Source organism: Stegostoma tigrinum, chromosome 4 (assembly GCF_030684315.1).
Source record: "Stegostoma tigrinum isolate sSteTig4 chromosome 4, sSteTig4.hap1, whole genome shotgun sequence".
Taxonomy (NCBI): Eukaryota; Metazoa; Chordata; class Chondrichthyes; order Orectolobiformes; family Stegostomatidae; genus Stegostoma; species Stegostoma tigrinum.
In genome coordinates, this window is record NC_081357.1 from 49374305 (window position 1) to 49396472 (window position 22168).

At 39.9% G+C, this 22168-nt stretch overlaps 2 protein-coding genes across 10 annotated transcripts in view; one reads left to right on the plus strand and one right to left on the minus strand.

Annotated features, from left to right (window-relative positions):
• The window catches only part of tstd3 (thiosulfate sulfurtransferase like domain containing 3), a 27194-nt gene extending 16185 nt beyond the window's left edge, over positions 1-11009 (minus strand). The window contains exon 1 of the mRNA XM_059645345.1: positions 10195-11009. Within this exon, the coding sequence (XP_059501328.1) occupies positions 10195-10303 (109 nt within the window). The 5' untranslated portion in view covers positions 10304-11009. The remainder of the gene's footprint in view (positions 1-10194) is intronic.
• usp45 (ubiquitin specific peptidase 45) overlaps positions 9938-22168 on the plus strand; it is a 127746-nt gene continuing 115515 nt past the window's right edge. For 2 of the 9 annotated variants that reach the window (XM_048530844.2, XM_048530847.2), the window contains exons 1-4: positions 9943-11043; positions 12621-12729; positions 14462-14631; positions 21522-21625. In XM_048530844.2, the coding sequence (XP_048386801.1) occupies positions 12627-12729; positions 14462-14631; positions 21522-21625 (377 nt within the window). In that variant the 5' untranslated portion in view covers positions 9943-11043; positions 12621-12626. Of the gene's footprint in view, positions 11044-12620; positions 12730-14461; positions 14632-21521; positions 21626-22168 lie in introns of those variants that run through there. The other 7 variants (XM_048530851.2, XM_048530850.2, XM_048530845.2 and 4 more) reach the window with 7 other exon arrangements.

A 22168-nucleotide genomic window follows, 5' to 3' on the forward strand; every position in this document is an offset into this window, starting at 1 on the left:
CTATTGCCGGAATGTTGTCAGAGGCCATAGCTTTGGCAGTAGCCAGTGTCTCCAACCGTTTCTTGATAGCACATGGAGTGAATCAAATTGGCGAAGACTGCTATCTGTACTGCTAGGAAACACTGAAGGAGGCAGAGATGGATCATTCAATCCGCACTTCCGGCTGAAGATTGCTGCGAAAGGCCTTTTCAATCATTGAGGATTGAGCCTCATCCTCCAGTGAGCTGTTTAAATTGTCCACCACCATTTATGGCTAAATGTGGCAGGACTGCAGAGCTTACGTCTGATCTGGTGGTTGTGGGATTGCTTAGCTCTGTCTATCACTTGCTGCTGATGCTTTCTGGCATGCACGCAGCCCTGTTTGGTGGCTTCATTTTGTCTCCAAAAGGATGATGCAGTGGTCCCTCTTACCGAAACCATCATGACAGATGCATCTGCAGCTGGCAGATTGGTAAGCATGAGGTCAAGTATGTTTTTTCTCCTTGTTCCCTCACCACCTGCCGCAGACCCGGTCTAGCAGCTGTCTTTTAAAACCCCACCAGCTCGTTCAGTAGTACTGCTGCCGAGTCACTCTTGGTGGCAGAGATTGAAATTCCCCCAGAGTACATTTTGTGTCGTTCACATTCTCAGTGTTTCCTTTAAGCGTCGTTCAACATGGAGTACCATCAATTCATCAGCTGAGGGAGGACGGTACATAGTAATCTAGAGCACATTTCCTTGCTCATGTTTAACTTGAAGCTATGAGACTTCACGTGGTCCAGAGTCAACGTTGAGGGCTCCTAGGGCAACTCCCTCCTGACCGTATACCACTTGTGTCACAACCTCTGCTGGGTCTGTCCTGCCAATGGGACAGGACATATCCAGGGATGGCAATTGAGGGTGTCCAGGACATTGTCCATATGTTATGATTCCACGAGTATGACTATGTCAAGCTGTCACTTGATTAGTCTGAGAGACAGCTTTCCCAATTTTGGCACGACCCCCCAGAAGTTAGGGAGGAGGACTTTGCAGGGTCGGTCAGGCTGTTCCTGCTACTGTCTCTTCCATTGCCTCAGTCAATTCCAGGTCATCTTTCTGGTTTCATTTCTTTGAGGCTTTGTAGCAATCGGTACAACTGAATGGCTTGCTCGGTCATTTCAGACTGCAGTTGAGAGTCAACCACATTGCTGTGGGTCTGGAGTCACATGTCGGCCAGACCAGGTGAGGATGGCAGTTTTTCCTTCCTGAAGGACATGAGTGAACCAGATGAGTTTTTCCGACAATTGATGAAAATTGTAACAAACTCAGCCACATTAGGGGCATTTAAACAGTCCTTGGATAAGCATATGGATAATGATGGGATAGTGTAGGGGAGGGGCTTAGAATAGTTCACAGGTGGGTGCAACATCGAGGGCTGAAGGGCCTGTTCTGCACTGTACTGTTCTATGTTCTAAACAAAAATATACAAAAGATAAACAGTTGGTAATTTGATAGTATATAGCATAAAATCAAAAAACAATCACAGCATTTTCTTTTAAGTTTGTGAAGTATTTTATCTATTTTCTTCAGTGAGTGATTATGGTGATCAAAATATTTTATATTTTGTTTGACCAAGGTGGTTTGGCTCGTCCTGACGACGTGCCAAATGGCCTCTTCCTGTGCTGCAGGGATTCTGTTAGTAATGTCACATCATATTAGTGGCACCAAAACTGGGTCAGAACCATACTATTGTCATGGGACTTTGTGGTTATGTATTAGGATTCACATGGCATTTTTAGTTCAGGTTCAGTGTGATGATACTATGGTTTTAAGGGGTGTATTTTGTTTTTTGTTTGGAAAAAAGTTTTGACCCTCGGTGTCAAGCTGTCTCCTCCAAGCTAATAAACAGCTTGTGAGGCAGATTTTTTTTTAAAAAGTTAGAACAATAGAAGCATGAATGGTTGGAATCAGGTGGTTAGTTTAGCTTTCAACAGCTGCTGGAGTCTTGAAGCTGGTTGTGGAATCTGTTGTTATTCCACTCTCAACAGCGAAATGCTGGAGTTCTCTCTGCTGTAAGATTTGAATGCCAGACAATCTATTTTACTGAATTTTCCTTTGCAAGGGTATATTTATAGGATATTATTTTGCTACTTAGTCATTAAATAATCTATTATTCTGCTAAATTTATCAATTCTTCTTTCTTTTGTATGTATTTTAAATAATAAATTGTGTTTTGCTTAAAGCCAAGAGGTGTAACTAATCAAATTATCTCTGGAGCACAGTACCTTATACATGCCTTTAAACAAGATAAAAGTTAGCCTAGACCCTATCTCTTTGATAGATCTGAAGGGGGCTGGGCTGTTCTCTAACAATTAGGAGTTGGAATAAAGTTCAGGATTAACATTCTCATTTTTGTCCTTGATCTAAGATTTAAGGGCTTAGGGTCAGGATGAAGATTACATATTAGTTAGGTTAAAAATAAGTCTAGTTAGAAAAAATTAGGCTAGTAAACAGCACTGGATGTCACAGAGTCCAAGTGCTATGCAAAATACAACAAAAATGTAATTAGGTCTCGTTAATCTAGCAATAAACTAAAATTGGCATTTGTGGATTGATAGAGTGCTTTGCAGTGCCCAAAAGCAATACAAGATCCAAAGTCTACTCACACCCTTTAGAATTGCATCCTTTTTACCATACTGCTGAACATCTTTCATACCTGGAGAACTGCATCTCATTTCAAAGATAATGCCCAGTGCATGAACAATACACACCAATCAAGCTCAGACTCAATTCAAACTCAAGCCAATGCCATGTGATAGTCAGATCTAACCTAATTAGAATTAAAAGGGAAACGACCAAGCTTTACAAATTGCATTGATTTTCTATCCTGCTGTTCTTTCAATAAAGCTCAATGCAAACTTGAGGTGTACGGACTCGTGTCTGTCTACTTGACATTTTAAAGCAAAGTCTGTAGTTTTCAAATTAAACCTGGCTTTTATTTTCGTTCAAGCATGTAATAATGAGGATGACTGTGCTACTGCCACTGGAAGTGGAGGACGTCAGGCAGGGCAGGGCAGGGGGCTCTGCAGTAAGAGATCATCCATCAGTACTGCACAGCCAAATACGGTTTAGGCCTCTCCTTTTTGTTACACTTCTCAGTAGAATTTCTCCTCTATCAAAATTTTCCAAGAATTTCCCCTTCTCTACTTGGGCATAAGCATTTACACCTTTTGTTTCTTTGCCTCAGTATCACATCCTTAGCCTTGCACCACAATGTTCATGAAATAATCATATGAACTGACCATCATTTTAAAACTCTGCAATACTGCACATTTTACAGTAAGAAGAGATGCAAATATATAGTTATTTTCCTCAAACCCCATTTAGTTCTGGCTCTACAGTTTTCCACAGAAAAATAATTTACATTTATATATCTTTTGCAATTCTGAGATGTTTCAAAGTGCTTTTGCAGCCAGTTAATTCGGTTTTTGCAATGTAACTGTTGCCACAATTTAAGAAAAATTCAACAGCTGCTTTGTAAACATCACTGCAAGAAGCAGAAGTACCACTGCATTGCTGGATACATTCTATAGGTCACTAAATTGTAAGAAAGATACAGAAAAGCAAATCTGCAAGGGGTTGGCACAGGAATCCAAGAATTAGATTACTTATAATGTGGGACATTTGATATCCTAGTGATAGCTGGGATAATAATTATTATAGAAGAGTTTGAGGTATGATCATGAAAAAATTTGCTGCCATATGTTTCCAGTGAAATAAGAAAGAGATTTCTGAAGAAGGGTCTAGGCCCAAAAGGTCAGCTTTCCTGCTCGGCCTGCTATGTTCATCCAGCTCTACGTGCTGTTGTCTCAGATTGTCCAGCATCTGCAGTTCCTCCTATCTCTTAAGAAAGAGATGTTACTGGATCTGGTTATAACTGATGAAGTGGGTCAAATGTATCAAGTATCAGTAGGGGAATGTTTAGGGGAAAACAGTGAACTTTATGTAACATAATGCAGGTTAGCTACAGAAAAGGACAAAGAATAGTCCAGAGAATTAAAAAAAAAACAATTAATTGGCAGAGGGTCACTTTAAATGGGGTGAGAACGGACCTGGCCCAGGCAAATTAGAATCAAATATTGGCACACAAAAACTCTGAGCGATGGATTGTTAGTAGACAGGAGATAGTTCACTTATTAGTCAAGGGGATTGCCATGAGGGAGGAAAAAAATAGGGGAAATAAATGAGAACAAAACAGATACAGTAAGATCCATAAAATGGATTTTTAGGACAGGTGCCATATTGAGAACTAGGCTGTATATAGAGGGCTAAAAAGGGAAGTGGAAAAACAAGTGTAAAAAAGCAAAGAAAGAGTATGACAAATATCTGGCAACCAAAGAGAGAAATATATGTCTTTAGAAGAGTGAGGCTAATTAGGAACCTAAAAGGAGATTTACATAAGGAGAAAAAAAGGGCATGGCTGAGGTACTAAATGAACAGTTCGCATCTATTTTACCAAGGAGAAAGATCTGTCCAAGTCATAAAGAAAGCGAATGTATTGCATATGCTTGATGGTCTAAAATTTGAGAAGGCATTGTTTTAGCCATACTTATAAGTCACAGAATATGTCCAAGGATATGGGAGAAATAAGGGAGACAATTGAAGAAACACTGGCCATAATTTTCCAAACCTCTAGATACAGGAACGGAGCTAACAGACTTGAGACATGCAAATGTTATGCCTTTGTTCAAGGAAGGGTGCAACAATAAACCAAGCAACTGTTTGCCAGGCAGTTCCATCTCAGTGGCGGGAAACCTTTTAGAAACGATGATTCACACTAAAAGTAACTGTCACTTGGGCAAATGTTGATTAGATTGAAAGGTAGCAAAAATTTAACTCTTACTCAAAAATAGGGAGACAGAAAGCTGGAAACTGCAAGCCAACTAGCTCAACATATAAGTCATGGAAAAAACATCAAAAGCTATCACCGAAGTCATCATAGAAGGGTAACTGGTTAAATTCAAGGTAAATAGGAAGAATCAAAATGGTTTTGGAAAAGGGAAATCATGTTTAACGAATCTATTAAAGTTCTTGAGGAAGTAACATACTGTGGATGATGGGAACTGATAGATGTAATGTACTTATATTTCCAGTATGAGAGTAACATATTGGCAAGGACAAATGATTGGCTAGCAAACATGAAGAGTAGGCATAAATGTACCTTTTTCAGCTGTCAAGATGTAATTAGTATACTATAGGGATCAGTAATGAAACATCAACCCTTACAATTTATGCAAATGACTCGTCCTTTATTCTTTCATGGGATGAGGGTGTCGCTGACTGGGCAGCATTCATTGCCCAGGGGGCAGTTGAGAATCAACCACATTGCTGAGAGTCTGGAGTCACATGTATGACAGACCAGGGAAGGATGGCAGTTTCCTTCCCTAAAGGGCATTAGTGAATTAGATGGGTTTTACCCGGCAATCGACAATGTATTCATGGTCATCATTAGACTGTTAATTCCAGATTTTTTTTTTTAAAACTGAATTCAAATTCCACCATCTGCCATGGTGGGATTTGAACCTGGGTCTCCAAAACAGTATCTGGGTCTCTAGATTAACAGTCCAGCAATAATATCACTAGGCCATTGCCCACTTCCCGCTCTACCCCACCCCCCAACCCCCTGAAGTCATGGAGATATGATCACCAAATTTTCTGATGACAATGTAAACTAGGTATGAAAATTGTAAAGATGACATAAGGAAGATATAGAATGGTTAAGTGAATGGACAAACATCTGGCAGTTGGAGTACAATGTAAAATTGTCCATTTTGACAGAAATACTGAAAAAAAGCATGTTGAAAAGTAAGAGATTGCCTGGGCGTCCTCAAGTTTAACCCTCAAAAAGGTTAGTATGCAGATGCAGCAACTGATTAAAAAAAACAAATGGAATAAAAAGGGAGGCTATGCTTCAGTTTTCCAGGGCATTGATGAGATCACATCTGGAGTACTATGTACAACACTGATCCTTATTTAAGGGAGGACATAAATGCTTTGGAAGCAGTTAAGAGCAGGTTTACTAGGCTAATATCTGGAAAGGGCTGATGGTTATCTTTAAGAAAACAGTCTGGACAGACTAGGCTTATATCCAATGGAATTTACTAGAATAAGATCACCATTCCCTCCATTTTTTCCATTGCTCAAAACTTGAAAGGTCTGTGTGGCAGCAGGTTCTGAACTGGAATTCAGTGTTGTGAAAACTGTTGGCACGCATAGAACTTCTAAACAGATGTGCAACTATGTTGTTTAGAGGGAACATTGAGTAAGAAGCTACTCGTCTTACTCAAGCAAAAAAGTGATTGATTCAGTAGTATAATACCTTGAAGGGTCTTGTCAAATTAAATGTGGTCAGAAATCACATGACACTAAGTTATATTCAAACAAATAAACCCATTGGACAATAACCTGGTGTCATTTGATTTCTGACCTTGTCCACCCCAGTCCAACACCAGCACCTCCAAAATCAGATTAGATGTGAGGGGGGTATTTCTTACAGAAGAATCAAGAACTAGAGGTCACTGTTTAAAAATAAGGGGCACCACAGTTAAACCAGAGATGAGGCAAGTTTTTTCTGAGGGTTGAGTGCCTTAAGGATACTTCCTGAAATAATGCTTGAAGAGAGTCATTGAATATTTTCAAGACACAGGCTGACAGATTCTTGTTACTAAAGCGGGTGAGATTACTGGGGTTTTGGTTGGGGGGGGGGGGTGGAGTGCAGGAGGGGAAGAAGGTTGTTGTCATCTCATTAACAGCAGAGCAGACTCAAAAGTCAAATAGCAAACTCTTGCTGCTTGTTTCTACAACAGCCAGAAAGGATTTGAGATGGGTACATCGTGTTTAACTACATTTGCTTCAGGTTTCAATGAGCTATGGAGAGGGTGATGAGGGTAATGCAGTTGATGTGGCAGACATGGATAACGACCCATCCATACTGTTTGTCAAAGTTCAAGCCCATATAACAAACAGCAGACTCAAAGTTGGCTCAGTAACAAGAAGCAGTGTGATATTGCTAAGGAAACATTTGTGGAAGTTTTTCTAGACGATCATCTCAGCAACTGAATTCCCACCAGGGAGGAGGCAATTCTGGATCTGGTGTTGTGCAATGAACCAGATTTGATCAGGGACCTCAAAGTAAAGGAGCCATTAGGAGGTAGTGACCATAATATGATAAGTTTTATTCTGCAGTTTGAGAGGGAGAAGGGAGAATCGGAAGTGTCAGTATTGCAGTTGAACAAAGGGAATTATGGAGCTATGAGGGAGGAGCTGGCCAAAGTTCAATGGTACAATACCCTAGCAGGGATAGCAGTGGAACAACAATGGCAGGTATTTCTGGATATAATGCAGAAGGTGCAGGATCAGTTCATTCCAAAGAGGAAGAAGGATCCTAAGGGGAGGCAGAGGCGGCCGTGGCTGACGAGGGAAGTTAAGGACTGTATAACGATAAAAGAGAAGTAGTATAACATAGCAAAGATGAGTGGGAAGCCAGAGGACTGAGAAGCTTTTAAAGAGCAACAGCGGATAACTAAAAAGGCAATACCCAGACAAAAAATGAGCTATGAAGGAAAACTGACCAAAAATATAAAGGAGATAGTAAAAGCTTTTTTAGATATGTGAAAAGAACAAAAAATGGTTAAGACTAAAATTGGGCCCTTGAAGTCCGAAACAGGTGGATTTATTATGGGGAACAAGGAAATGGCAGAAGAGTTGAATAGGTACTTTGGATCTGTCTTCACTATAGGGAAGACACAAGCAATCTCCCAGATGCAATAGTGGCTGATGGACCTAGGGTAATGGACGAACTGAAGGGTATTTATATTAAGCAGGAAATGGTGTTGGATAGACTGTTAGGTCGGAAGGCCGATAAGTCCCCGGGACCTGATGGTCTGCATCCCAGGGTACTTAAGGAGGTGGCTCTAGAAATTGTGGACGCATTGGTAATTATTTTCCAAGGTTCTATAGATTCAGGATCAGTTCCTGCAGATTGGAGGGTGGAAATATTGTCCCACTTTTCAAGAAAGGAGAGAGAGAGAGAGAGAGAGAGAAAACAGGAAATTATAGACCAGTTAGCCTGACATCAGAGGTGGGAAAGATGCTGGAGTCAATTATAAAAGATGAAATTACGACTCATTTGGATAGCAGTAACAGAATAGGTCAGAGTCAGCATGGATTTATGAAGGGGAAATCGTGCGTGACTAATCTTCTGGAATTTTTTGAGGATGTATCTATGAAGACAGATAAGGGAGAACCAGTGGATATAGTGTACCTGGACTTTCAGAAAGCATAGGAGATTGGTGAACAAAATTAGGGCACATGGTATTGGGGCCAAAATACTGAGTTGGATTGAAAATTGGCTGGCTGACAGGAAGCAAAGAGTAGTGATAAATGGGTCCCTTTCAGAATGGCAGGCAGTGACCAGTGGGGTACCACAAGGTTCAGTGCTGGGACAACAGCTGTTTATGATATATATTAATGATATAGACTAAGGCATTAAAAGTAATATTAGCAAATTTGCTGATGAGACAAAGTTGGGTGGCAGTATGAAATGTGAGGAGGATGTTATGAGAATACAGGGTGACTTGGACAGGCTAGGTGAGTGGACGGATGCATGGCAGATGCAGTTTAATGTGGATAAATGTGCAGTTATACACTTTGGTGGCAAGAACAGGAAGGCAGATTACTATCTCAATGGAGTCAAGTTAGGTAAAGGGGAAGCACAATGAGATCTAGGTGTTCTTGTACATCAGTCAATGAAAGCAAGCATGCAGGTACAGCAGGCAGTGAAGAAAGCTAAGAGCATGCTGACCTTCATAACAAGAGGAATTGAGTATAGGAGCAAAAAGGCCCTTCTGCAGCTGTACAGGGCCCTGGTGAGGCCAAACCTGGAGTATTGTGCGCGGTTTTGGTCTCCGAATTTGAGGGAGGACATTCTTGCTATTGAGGAAGTGCGGCATAGGTTCACGAGGTCAATTCCTGGAATGGCGGGACTATCATATGTTGAAAGGTTGGAGCAACTGGGCTTGTATACTCGAGTTTAGAAGGATGAGAGGGGATCTGATTGAGGCATATAAGATTATTAAGGGATTGGATACTCTGGAGGCAGGAAGCATGTTTCCACTGATGGGTGAGTCCAGAACCAGAGGACACAGTTTAAAAATAAGGGGTAGGCCATTTAGAACAGAGTTAAGGAAAAACCTCTTCACCCAGAGAGTGGTGGATATATGGAATGCTCTGCCCCAGAAGGCAGTGGAGGCCAACTCTCGGGATACTTTCAAGAAAGAGATAGATGGAGCTCTTAAAGACAGTGAAATCAAGGGTTATGGGGATAAGGCAGGAACAGGATACTGATTGTGGATGATCAGCCATGATCATAATGAATGGTGGTGCCGGCTCGAAGGGCCGAATGGCCTACTCCAGCACCTATTGTCTATTGTCTCTTGTCCTAGATGATCGTACGAAAAGGAGGCCTCTGTCCAAGAGTCTCCAGCATGGAGGCTATCAGAAGGTGAATGGGTACACTTTTAATCCAGACCAGCGTTAATTGTTTCTCTTTCCACAGATGCTACTTGATCCGAGATAATGGGAACTGCAGATGCTGGAGAATTCCAAGATAATAAAGTGCGAGGCTGGATGAACACAGCAGGCCAAGCAGCATCTCAGGAGACACAAAAGCTGACGTTTCGGGCCTAGACCCTTCATCAGAGAGGGGGATGGGGAGAGGGAACTGGAATAAATAGGGAGAGAGGGGGAGGCGGACCGAAGATGGAGAGAAAAGAAGATAGGTGGGGAGGTAGGGAGGGGCTACTTGATCCACTGAGTTTCTCTAACATTTTCTATTTTAATTCAAATTACCAGCATCCGCAATCCTTTGCTTTTTTGCTCTAATGGGAGTGGCAGTTTGGACAATGTGCTGAAATGCACGGATTGAAACGTTCTGCCAAGATGTTCATCAAGTCCACACAGCTTTTGACATTTCCCAGTGGGGAAAAAGAAAACGATCCACTTGAAATGCTCGCTTTCAACACCACACACCATCTCGGCCCGCCCGTGGTTGGGGGTAAAATATAGAACGAATTGAACATGGTAATCCGAAACAAACAAAAACAGAAACTGCTGGAGAAACTCGGCAGATATCTGTGGAGAGAAAATAGAGTTAACGTTCCAACCCTCCTCACTCACCCCAAGAAAGAGGCCGTTGGTTTCTGAGTTGTCGGCAGACCTCGACTGCCGAGCCCCGGTACACCGCCCGCAATAGTAGCGCCGAGACGAAACCCAATACACGAGACATGCTGCGAGACCAAGACGCTCTCGAGACCCGGACCAACGTTCTAAGTCCAACCGCCACCAAGGTTAAAGTAACCGAGATAGTAGGAACCGTCTTTCCGATGGGGGAAGGGAAAAGTGAAAACTAGCACATGCGCTCTCACTCACAATCCCCACGTATTCGGTTACGGAAATCAGCTGGAGGTCTCACCCTCTGACCGGTAAAAAATTAAGTTTAATAAGGAGGAAGGGGTGTTAGTATCGCTGACTTCCGGGCACCTCAAGAGTCAGTAGCTGGGATTTGCGGCCGTTGCAAGTTTTGGTGCTGGTCCGCCGGGTTCTGCATATTGAAGCTGCTGGAAGGGCAGCGGCTAGAGGCTTTCCCTTCCGCCTTTCTCCCGAACACCGCCAAGCCCACCGTCTTCATACCGCATCCCCGCGCCAACTGTTACCATTTCAGGTGCTAACCCGTTTCGAGAGCCGAGAGTGTGTGAGACAGACCAATCCAAAAGGTTCGAGAGCAAGTGTCGCAAATTCACTCAATGAGTATTCAAAAGCCTGCGAGCAAGGCCCGCGTCTTCTGAACAGTTACTGTCTTCCCGTAAATAAACTACTGTCTTAAAATAGATACTGAAAACTACAAATGCTGAAGATCACAGCGGGTCAGACAGCGTCCTTGGAGAGACAGCAAGTTAATGTTTGGAGTCTCTGCTCGCAACATTGCGGAGAAATCTAGAAGCGTCCTGACCCGAAACGTCAACTTTGGTAATAAAATGTGAGGCTGGATGAACCCAGCAGGCCAAGCAGCATCTCAGGAGCACAAAAGCTGGTGCTCCTTTGATGCTACCTGGCCTGCTGTGCTCCTCCACCTCCATGCTGTTAAATCTTAACCATGTTTTGTGTGCACCGTTTACACTGGTTGAGTGCTATTTGGATGCAGTCCTTTTTTTAAGCACCATAAGTTGAAATATGGTTGCTGTGGGGGTTTGCAGTTAAATTTAGTTTTATGCCCCGGGTCAGCTCCACTATTAAGATGTTATCGTCTCCAGCACTGCTGCTAAAACTGCAAATAGATATAATATGGAAACTTCATTTTGCGCGAAGAGGATTGTTATGAAAGCGCGTCACCATGACGGGACTTGTACAAATTGTAGCTTTTTTTTTGCAAAATTAACTTTGTGATAAAACTTCGCCAAACAAAAACGTACTAAATATCAACTATGACGATTTCTTGGGATTTAAAAATAGTGCAACAAATGTTCCAACTTTGGATATAAGTTGCCATAGTTACACGTCCCTGGAATTTCTTAGAGCTTGAGGAATACGTTTATTAAACGAGTCCATACCAATTTAGATTTGGGGGAAAAAAATACTCAGTTGAATCAATTTCTAAATCTAATGGTACGAAAGCGGTTAATGTATGTATGGGGGCGGGAGTAAAAGCCCAAAATTTAAGCTTCGCCATGACTAGTTGGAGCTACCTGATTTTTACCGATTCTTCTGATTTTATTTTACTTCTTGATATACAATGTAAAACTGATAAATCATGGCATTTGGGAGAAACAAAAACATGTTTAAAGTTAGCATTGCAACGTGAAAAAAGAGACACCTTTAGCTTTTGTTATTGGTCATGTAATAATTTTTTCCTCTTGCCAGTCATGTGGCTTCACTAAATTTGCCTGCAATTGACACGTTCAGCAATTGCAAGCCTGTAGTAATTGTCAGTTCCATCCTAAAGGTGCTGGACAACCTTTGAGCAACAATATAATAAACTGTGAAGCTGGATGAACACAGCAGGCCAAGCAGCATCTCAGGAGCACCAAAGCTGACGTTTCGGGCCTAGACCCTTCATCAGATCCCTTATGCAGTTCCCATTATCTTTGAGCAACAATTGTATTTTTTGTTTTTATTTATGAAAAAGTATCTAATTGTTTTATCTGTGCTTATTTGTTTATGATAATACAGTTAAACATACTTTTCTGAGGTGGAATTGTATAATTCTACTTTGTGATGGATCAGTTTTGCAAGTGTTGTCAAAGAATTGCATTGAATTCAAATAAACTGTGTTTCTTTACATTCTCATGCTATAGCCACACTTGGATGTTAAGTGGGACTGCTATCACAGAGCGTTGTAAATGAATAATCTTTGTTCTTGCCCTCAAGTTATTTTGCTCTGATGTTCTGAAAAAGCTGTGATCTCAAGCCCATTCTTTGAAACTTTAAACAGCCCTGCATTCTGGGTCTTAGATTTTAATTTAAAAATTTATTCACTGACTCTGTGTTCAGTTTCTTGTACCTGTGCTCTCTTGTGAATCTATTCATGTGGCATTTTAAATTATCAGTGACAGATGAGGGTGAAAGACCCATCTTCCCGATGTAATGGCGAAATGACGAAAAAGTGCAGAAGGCCTGCGAGATATCAAGATGATGATTCTTCTGATGAAGTCACAGGTAAGATAGTTTTTATTTTTATTTAGTGATATTTTTCATGGTTGGGAAGATTATTGCATAGAATTGAATAAAAGACAAAACCAGTGCAAATTGCAATTGAGTATTCATCATGAGCACTACTGAAGGTTTTTATAAAGGCAAGTTACAAATCTTGCTGAATTGCCCTTCCTCTGATCAATGCCTACTTTGAGAGTAAGCCTCTCCCATGTACTAATGCACATTTTAAATTGTAACATTTCAGTAAACTTGGTGCATTAATCCCTTGTAATGTCTCAGTTGTTCTGTAAAGCTTTAGGTTTTAACATTACTGATTTAGGTGTGCTGCTTAAAGACCTGCAGGTCTTTAAAATTTTCTATTCAAGCTTGTAGCTCATGTGACACTAAAAGTATGACATTCTTGTGGTTAAGAGATAACAAAGTGTGGAGCTGGATGGACACAGCAGGCCAAGCAGCATCTTAGGAGTACAAAAACTGACATTTCGGGCCTAGATGAAGGGTCTAGGCCCAAAATGTCTGCGTTTGTGCTCCTAAGATGCTGCTTGGCCTACTGTGTTCATCCAGCTCCACAATTTGTTATCTTGGATTCTCCAGCGTCTGCAGTTCCCATTATCTCTGATACGTTCTAATGGTTGTTCATTGTTACTTTGAAGTAACTGAATTTAAAATACAAACAGAGATTGTTCAAAATGCATAGCAGATCAACAAGCATCTGTGATAGAAAATTGACATGAGTTGCTTATAAGCAAGTGAAAATTGTATCATTGACTTCTGTCTTTCCACAGAATTGGCCTCTTCCTCCTGTATGTTGATTTAATAAGTCTTTCGTAATGCAATGTGCACGATAAAATATGCATTAAAAGGTCCATTTGTGACCACTCTGTCATCAAGTTTGATTTGCACCAGTAGCCAGAATTAGTTTTAAACCAACACTGTTTACAGTTAAACTGCTTATATAACATTTTGATATCACAAAGTTAGTTTCAGTGTTGTTTTATGTACTTGTACCACAGTCTAGGTATTTGAAGGACAAAGCAGTCTTGGGTGCAATTTTTGTCTGCTTTACAACACTGCACCACTAAAATGTGCATCTTTTTTACTATTACCCATTGTCTAGTTAGAAATTTAGTGCAGCTAATGGATATTGTCTAAACTGGCCATCTCTAGTCCTTGTCTTCTGTACTTTTACATCCATTAAACTTGGTTGTTTCTCTGCTATATTTTCTTCAGTAGATCGTGGTTTTCAAATTTTGATTGTGTGAAGGGGAGGGCTGTTCTAGGTGCAATTGTCTTGTAATGGTGGATTTATAATTTAAAATCAGAGCATATGTACACATGAAAATATGTACATATTAATAAGAACAATTTAAACATTGCCTCCATCATGTGCATATGTGATCCATAAATGATTTGGGGTTTGCATTGTAGTGAAACAGATCTGCATCTTTTCCTGAAGAGAACCAAATGTAGTCTTGTGTGGTTTGTTATGCTGCACACGCAGAGCGTAAGTTGAAGCTAAAATGAAGTGTTTGATTATTACTGCAGTTGTCTTTTAAGCAACAGTTTGAATTGTTAGAAAGGAACTTGCCAATGCACTGCAGGTGTAATGTATACCATTTAGGGTTTGTATTACGTAAGTGTATTTCAACTTGCTATAAACTAAATCAAAGCAAAATTTAGATATAAAGTAGATTTTTGTGTTTTCTAAATTCCATATATTTGACTATGTTTTAAGGTTCTACCTGCCAGCATATTGGAGGCGCAGTAGATCTGATCCAAGTGAAGAAGGCAGTTACTCAAAACCACTGGTCAATTTGCACAGAGTGTGTCAGAAGTTTGAAAGTACATGATGAAAAGCGTGGTGCTTCATCAAATACTTGGATGTGTCTGAAATGTGGGTACCAGGTGAGCAGCATAAAATGTTAAAATATTTTATCTAAATCTAAACCCTTCTTATACAGAATTAATTTGTATTTGAAAGTTCAATTCATAGGATGACTAAGCCATAAAACAATTTTAAAAGGAGTAGGCTGTTAGCCCTATGAATTTGCTCTGCCATTCAATATGATCATAACTGATCCCACATGCATCATGCCCACTTTCCTGCCCTGTGCCCATAACCCTTGATTACCCTACTGATCAAAAATCTACTTCAGCCCTTAATATACACAAGGAGCTCCAAAGACTCTCAACCTTTTGAAAGAAAAATATCCTTCTCATCTCAGTCTTAAATTTGTGCTCCGTAAACTATGGGACCAAGCCCTCCGGTGCTAAACTTTCTCACAAGGGGAAGCACCTTTTCTGCATTTACCCAGTCTAGCCCCTTGAGAATCCTGTATGTTTCAATAGATCAACTCTCATTCTTCTAAATTCCAATGAGTATAATACCATGCTGTTTAACCTTTGCTTATAAGACAATCCTTCCGTAGCTAGAATACTCATACTGAACCTTCTCTGAACTGTCCCCAGTGAAATGAATTTTTTCCTTTTTTAAATAAGGGGATCAAAATTGCTTGCAGTATTCCAGATGTGGTCACAGTGATTACTTGCTGTACCTATGTGCTCACTTAATGTTTTGCGCATAAACACCTCCAAGCAGTTTTCTGCAGTTTTTTCCATTTAAGTAACACACTGTTCATGAAATAATCAGTGTTTGTCTCACCAAACCTATTCATTTCACATACCATTACAATTCACACCTTTATTGACTTGTCTCAAGCTAAAATTAATTTTATGAGATAACTCTTGATTGTTTAGAGCTTGAAATTCTGCAATCATTCATTGTCACTTTTCTTCCAATCCTCATCAACTTATGAATGCCACTGGTTTTGTGCCCAAGGCAGTCATGACTTATTGCTAAAGTGATGCTGCCTTTTAACCTAGGCAAAGTTTGAATAACTTGCTTAGTTAAACGGGTGGAATAGAGGAGGATCTGGAGACAATCATCAACACATTAACCACAACACAAAGCTGGTTGAAAGCGTGAATTGTGAGGAGGATGCAGAAATGATTCAATGTGATTTTATCAAACTGAGTGAGAGGCAAATGTGTGGAAGATGAAGTGTGATGTGGGGATAAATGTGAGGTGATTAAATTTGGAAGAGTAATGATGGTCTAAATCTTTGTCTTTTTTTTAGCTCCTTCACCATTTGCGGTGGGCAGATGGTATTCAGAAAAGGAATATTTAGTCACAGTTGCGGCTGACCAAAGACACTCCTACCCTAACACAGGTTTCTGATGAGTTTATACATCTGTCACTTGTGAGCAGAATATTGACTAGGGCTTTCGAGGTTCACAGTCTTGTGCTTGTTGCAAATCTCCATCATCACTAGGGCTTTCGAGGTTCACAGTCTTGTGCTTGTTGCAAATCTCCATCATCACCACACTGCATAAGACTTTGTTTAATATGGGGACTGAGCACTGTCATTGTCAGCTTGATTTTGAACCACTTCCCCCACAACCCTTTACAATTGAACGACACATGGTCTTCCCCTTGCTGTGTTCTGCTGTTCAGGGCTTGGCTAAAGAAGGAGAAACTTTTTCAGATGGCAGATGGGTTTGTAAATAAATGATGCAGATTTAGGCTAAATGGTAAAGAAAAGAAGGAGTTGCAGATTTATAGAACCAGCAAAAACCTGCCCTATAATTTTCCTGGTGAACAGGGATTGAAATATACAAGTATAATGGTTGCAGTATTTGGAGGAATTCCAAGTTGTGCAAGACTGAAGGTCTCCACAAGCAAAATTGGTGACCCTATAACATGTCCTTCAATTTCGATGGATAGACCCAGGCAAATTGGATCATGAACACTGGTGCATGTTCTCAAAAGTGGGTAGAAATGATAGCTCTTGCTTTGTCTGTGGCATAGTTGCCTCAGAGGTAGATGCTTTCAGTTTCAAGTCTCACTCTAGAACTTGAACACAAAAATGAAGGCTGATCCAGTTCAGTACTGAGAATGTTGCACTGCCTGAGATTTCACTTTTAAGATGAAATGTAAATAGAAATATTTGCTTATATTGTGAGCCTCATGAGGAAGAGTAAATGAAAATAACCACATTTATCAAATGACCCCTAAAGAAGAAATTGCTAATGAGATATCTCTGTCACCTTTGACATATTATACATAGAAGACTCCTTTTAAGAAAAGTCTCTCTCCCCTTGCTCACTTCGGTAAGATTCTCTTTTCTTGATTTCATTCTTACTTATCCAGCGGTAGTCAGAATATGTCTAATAAAAGCTTCTCTTTCTACAACTGTGCCACCAATTTCCTTTGGATTCTGTTTTATCTTTCTGTCCAATTGCTTTGTCCATCTCAGCTAACAGTGCACAGGTGTTTGCTTGTAATATGGAATTGTACTTCTCCCTCCTTTTCCAGACCCCTTTACTATCTCTGTCATTTTGAAGTGCTTGTCCATTTTGAACGAGCTGCAGTTTTATCAGATGCGAAACTAGATATATGGTAGGTTATTCACTTCCTCGTTTCCAAAGCATTGCTGATTGATGTCTGTTGGTATGGTTGAAATACGTCCCAGTTTATTGGAACAAATTTAAGTGCATGTGGCAGAGGGATAGATTAAAATTTTTCAATCCTTTCTGGATGGAGGAATAGTGTTGCAGGGTTACTAGTGTTACATCATCAGTCAAGAAATGAGAGAACGATAAATCAGGAAACTGCCGTTCAGTCAAATTATATGATATGATATTATAGCAGAGAAATTATTGAAAATCCTTACTGTTATGCCTTGCTGGTATAGCATGCTCAAAATTAATCCTCGCTATTTCCAGATTTGTCATAAAAGTTAAAGATTTTTTGAAAAAATATGCATAACTTCCCAACTTAGCTATCTTTTAGACCCAGGTTGACAGGAAGCACAGACCAGGTTTCTGTACTTAACAGAATATTTTTCACAGAAAAATACTAACTGTAGCTTAATATCAAGTTCAATAATTTTAGGGCCTAAACTCTCCGATGTCCAAGCCCCCTACTCACCTCACCAGGCCTGCCATTTACACACCTCATGTTGTTAGTCACTCAAGTCCCCATGAACAACTGTTCACCCTCCCAGCCTGATTATTATCAACTCTTTGTCTGTACAATTGCTCTTCTTTCTCTTTAGGCTTTATCCTATCATTTACTCCCTACCCCATCCCCCTCCTTTTTTCTGAATATAAACTGACATTTTCCCAGCCACCATCAGTTCTGAGGAAGGGTCACCAGACCCAAAACGTTAACTCATTTTTTTTCCCTTCACAAACGCTGTCAGACCTGCTGAGTTTTTCCCGCAACTTTTTTTTGTTGTTGTAGCAAGCAATTATGAACCATTTACCTATAGCTCTGCGAGTTAAAACTTTAACACTCTAAACCCCTATAAGAGTTCCCTTACATACAAATATAGTCGGACAAAAATAGGATGGAATGTACGAAGTGGGGAGAGATTAGAAAACCTGTTCACTAGTCCCTGTCCACAGAATTTTGAGATGAACCTTCTACCTTGTCAGTTCCTACTGCTCTTTGATATTCCTCTTCCAGGTACTTGCACTTGTGGTTCACATTTATGAATTCTCTGACTTGCTGGCAAAAAGCCATAGCCTATTGTAACTGATAAAGAAAGCTGGCTTTCTTCAAGTTCGAGGTCGTTTTTTTTCTGCAGATTTAATGACTTCTGCCAAAACATTCGCGTCCACAAGTTGTTCTGTACCAGGGAGCCAAATATGTAGTTGTTGGCAGACAGAGGGTCTTTGTTGTTGGCCTAGGGAATGGTAATCAGTTGTCAGTCTGGTATATGGGGCTTTTCAACTCTGTTCTTACAACTACAACTACATCTACAGCTAACTGTTCCCCCATTGCTTGAGGAAACAGCTGTGTAAACAACACTTTACTATGTATGTCGGGAAATTTTGAAAAAGTGTAGCCATCCTTTCCACAATCCTTGAGCTTTTAAATATTCCTTTTCCCATTTCAGTCCACAATTAAAAATAAAGAAAGATAAAAATATAGTCTTTACATTGTAAGGGATAAAACAAATATCTGTTTGGACAAGCTTGGGTTAGTCAAGAAGAGGAAGAGTAGACTCATTAAAGTAAGCTGTGACTGACAAGCTTTGTTTAGATTTTTTGAGATAATAGGGAAGTTGGCGATTTGTGTGTAAAAATGGGAGCCATTCTGCAACATGCCACATGGCTATTATGAGCTGCAAATTCATGAAATTCAGGGGAAAATGGTAGTGTGGGCACGGAATTGGCTCAGTGAAAATAAACTTTGTGGTAGTGATTGAATATTTTTTAGACCGAGAGGTGGTTTGCATTAATGTCCTCTGTATGCGAGTTTGAGGTCAATGACTTCTCAGTTTTTATAAGAAACCCAAAGTATTCTGCACAGGTTAGGCGCCATATTTTAGGAAGGAGGTAAAAGCCTTAGTGTAGAGACATCACCAGGATGGGAACAAGTTTGAGAGGATTCATCAGGATTGTTGTGATTTAGAGCACTGCCTGAAAAAGTAGTCAAACCTGATTGTGTATATATAATTTAAAATGTTCATGGATCCTAAATGAGAGACAGGGATTGAAATTCAACTATGACAGCTGAAGTAATTTAGAAGTTCAGTTAATAAATTAATTTGGAATAAAAAAAGGCATTAATGATGGTCATGAAAAACCATCTGGTTCACTAATATTTATCAGAAAAGAAACTTTTCTGTATTTACCTTGTCTGGCCTTGCTTGCGATTCCAGACATACAGCAATGTTGTTTACTCTTAATTGATTTTAATTAATCTGCAATGGCTTTGGATGCCACACAGTTTATCAAACCACTGCAGCAAAGTTGTATAAGAATGAAACCAGGCAAACTACTTGGCATTGACCTAAACATTGGTAAAGCACATGGTATAATCATCTGGGGAGTTACAACAAAATAGTTGGACAAAATCATACTGTTGTCATACACGTAATCATATCTAGCAGGCAGACCTAGACCCCTCCATTACATTCTCTGGGTATGTCCGTGAGTTCCAAATCCTTTGTATGAAAACAATTTGCCTTCAAATTTCCTCTCAACTTCCTATCTTTTACCTTTAATACTTGCCTTTTATTTGTGGACCTCTGAACCAAAGGGCTTGAGATATTCCTACTTACTCTTCACAAATCTCTCAAGTGTATATACTTCAAATATGTCTCCCTTTGTTCAAAAGAAGACAAACCCTAGGCTCTGTTCTGCTCACCTGATTCATTCATTGATACCTTCTGGCAATCTACCTTTTTTTTCCCTTATGAACACTGGCCAATTTTTGTATTGTCTGTGAACTTCATAATCTTACTACCTATGTTCAAATCCACATCATTTGATTACATAAGCACAAAAAGCAAGAATCTAGCAGAGTGTTCTGGGGAACCCCACAGAAAATGGAATTACTCAGAAAAACATCCATTGACCATGAGCTTTTACCTTGCAGCTCTGAGTCAATGTGGAATCATTTTGCCTTGGATTCTATGGCATTTTACTTTTGTGACGTGAATGCTGTGCAGGACCTTATCAAAAGCCTTGCTAATACCCGTTGGACCAAATTAAATGTACTTCTCAAAGGAGCCACTTTATTACCTCCCTAAAAAACATTCAACCTATTAGCCAGACATGACTTGCCTTAAATGTGTTCCCTGCTGACTGCCCTTGATTAATATGCATCTTTCTGAATTATAGTATGATCTTATATACCAGAATCTTTTCCAATAAATTGCCCATTATTGAGATTAGGATAACTGGCCTGTAAATACTCAGTCTATCCCCCTCTCTCTTTTTAATCAATAGTATTTCATTAACTATGCTCCAGTCATCTGGCATCACACCAAAACCAAAGACAATTAAAAAATTGACCACCATCACTTAGAACAGCAAGAGAAGCAGATGAATAGGAACACCAACCAGTTCCCATCAAAGTGAATCCCCATCTTGAAATGAAGATGTATCACTCTTCCTTCATTATCACTAAACCAAAATCATGAAGCACCTTCCTTAACAACCTCCTCGCAACATCAGTTCTGGTGGTTTAAGACAGTGACTCACAACAGCCTCCAGTACAAACAGGCAATGAATATTGGCCTTGCCCAGCTATGAACAAATACGTAAGAATAAAAAATGGTGGTGTGGAACAAATCATGACTTCTCTTTGAACGAACCAGTGTGAGCACAATATCTGTAAATCCCCTTCTGAGCGCTATGATTTAATGATTTTTACAATCCTTGTCCTTGTTGACCTACATTTGGCTCTTAGACCGTAAAATTCTCAGTATCACTGTAACCTTCTATTGTCCCTACACTTCCCATTCCAGAACTCTGCTCTAACAATGCTGCAATTCCTTATCCCTTTGTCTCTCAATTGTTGGCTATGCCTTCAGCCAATCAAGGCCCATATTTCAAACAATCTAAATTTTCTGCTTCTATGCCTCTATCTTTTCTTCTTAAGATCTAACACTTTACATTGTGCACCACATTTCATACTTCTCTCCTGTGAAGTTTATTTTCTTACCTTTCCTAATATCTTGTTTGGAATGGCATCCATTTTTAGCTGTTTACAATTCTGTGACAACTTTTCACATGTAAGTTGTAAGATAAAAGCAATTTGATGATATATTGGACAATAGCTGAAGATATTTGGATACTTGTTCAAGTAACAGTGAAAATTTGACCATTCTCCATTGACCATTAAATTACGCAGGTAACCCTGAAACCTATTAAGATTAAGAACTTAGGAGATTGTCACGCTTTGTTTGTCCCTTTTTTTGTCTGTCTTTTACTCTTAGGGTTGCAGTCAAAACTCAAAAGATCAGCATTCTTTCAAGCATTTCCAGACTGCACGCTTAGATGCACATTGCATTGTGATCAATTTGGACTCCTGGACTGTTTGGTAAGGCAAATTGACTCTTAATAGTGTTGTAAATGTAATTGATAAAATTACGAGTTTTGAGAATAGAAAGCGGGACATAACACCAGCGCTTCGTCGGAGGCTCACTGATGATGTTGCCTAGAATGGTGACGAAACGTCTGAAAACTAACCTTCCAGCTCAGCGAGCAAACTCACATCCCGATAAAATTATGTTTCAAGTTGTCATAATTGAAAGTTCAAGTTTACTAGTAATGAGCTTACAGAATTTTCTTTGTTTTTCCTTTTTGTCCAATTTTCTCTTCGTCTTGCAGAAGTCGGTAATTCATGGTAGGTGCAGGTCCAGTAGCAGTGTCAGCACATTGCGTCGTATCATGGTTGAGCCCCTTTTAACTTACATTTTCAGCAGCGGTCCATAGAAATTAGGAGAGGGCAATAATGAATTACTTCATGACCATTGGCTCAATGAAGCCTCATGTGGTATCAGAGGATGAGCCAATTTCCTTTCTTTATTACCAAGCAAAATCCAATGATGTACATTTATCACCACCATTGTTAACAAGAAAC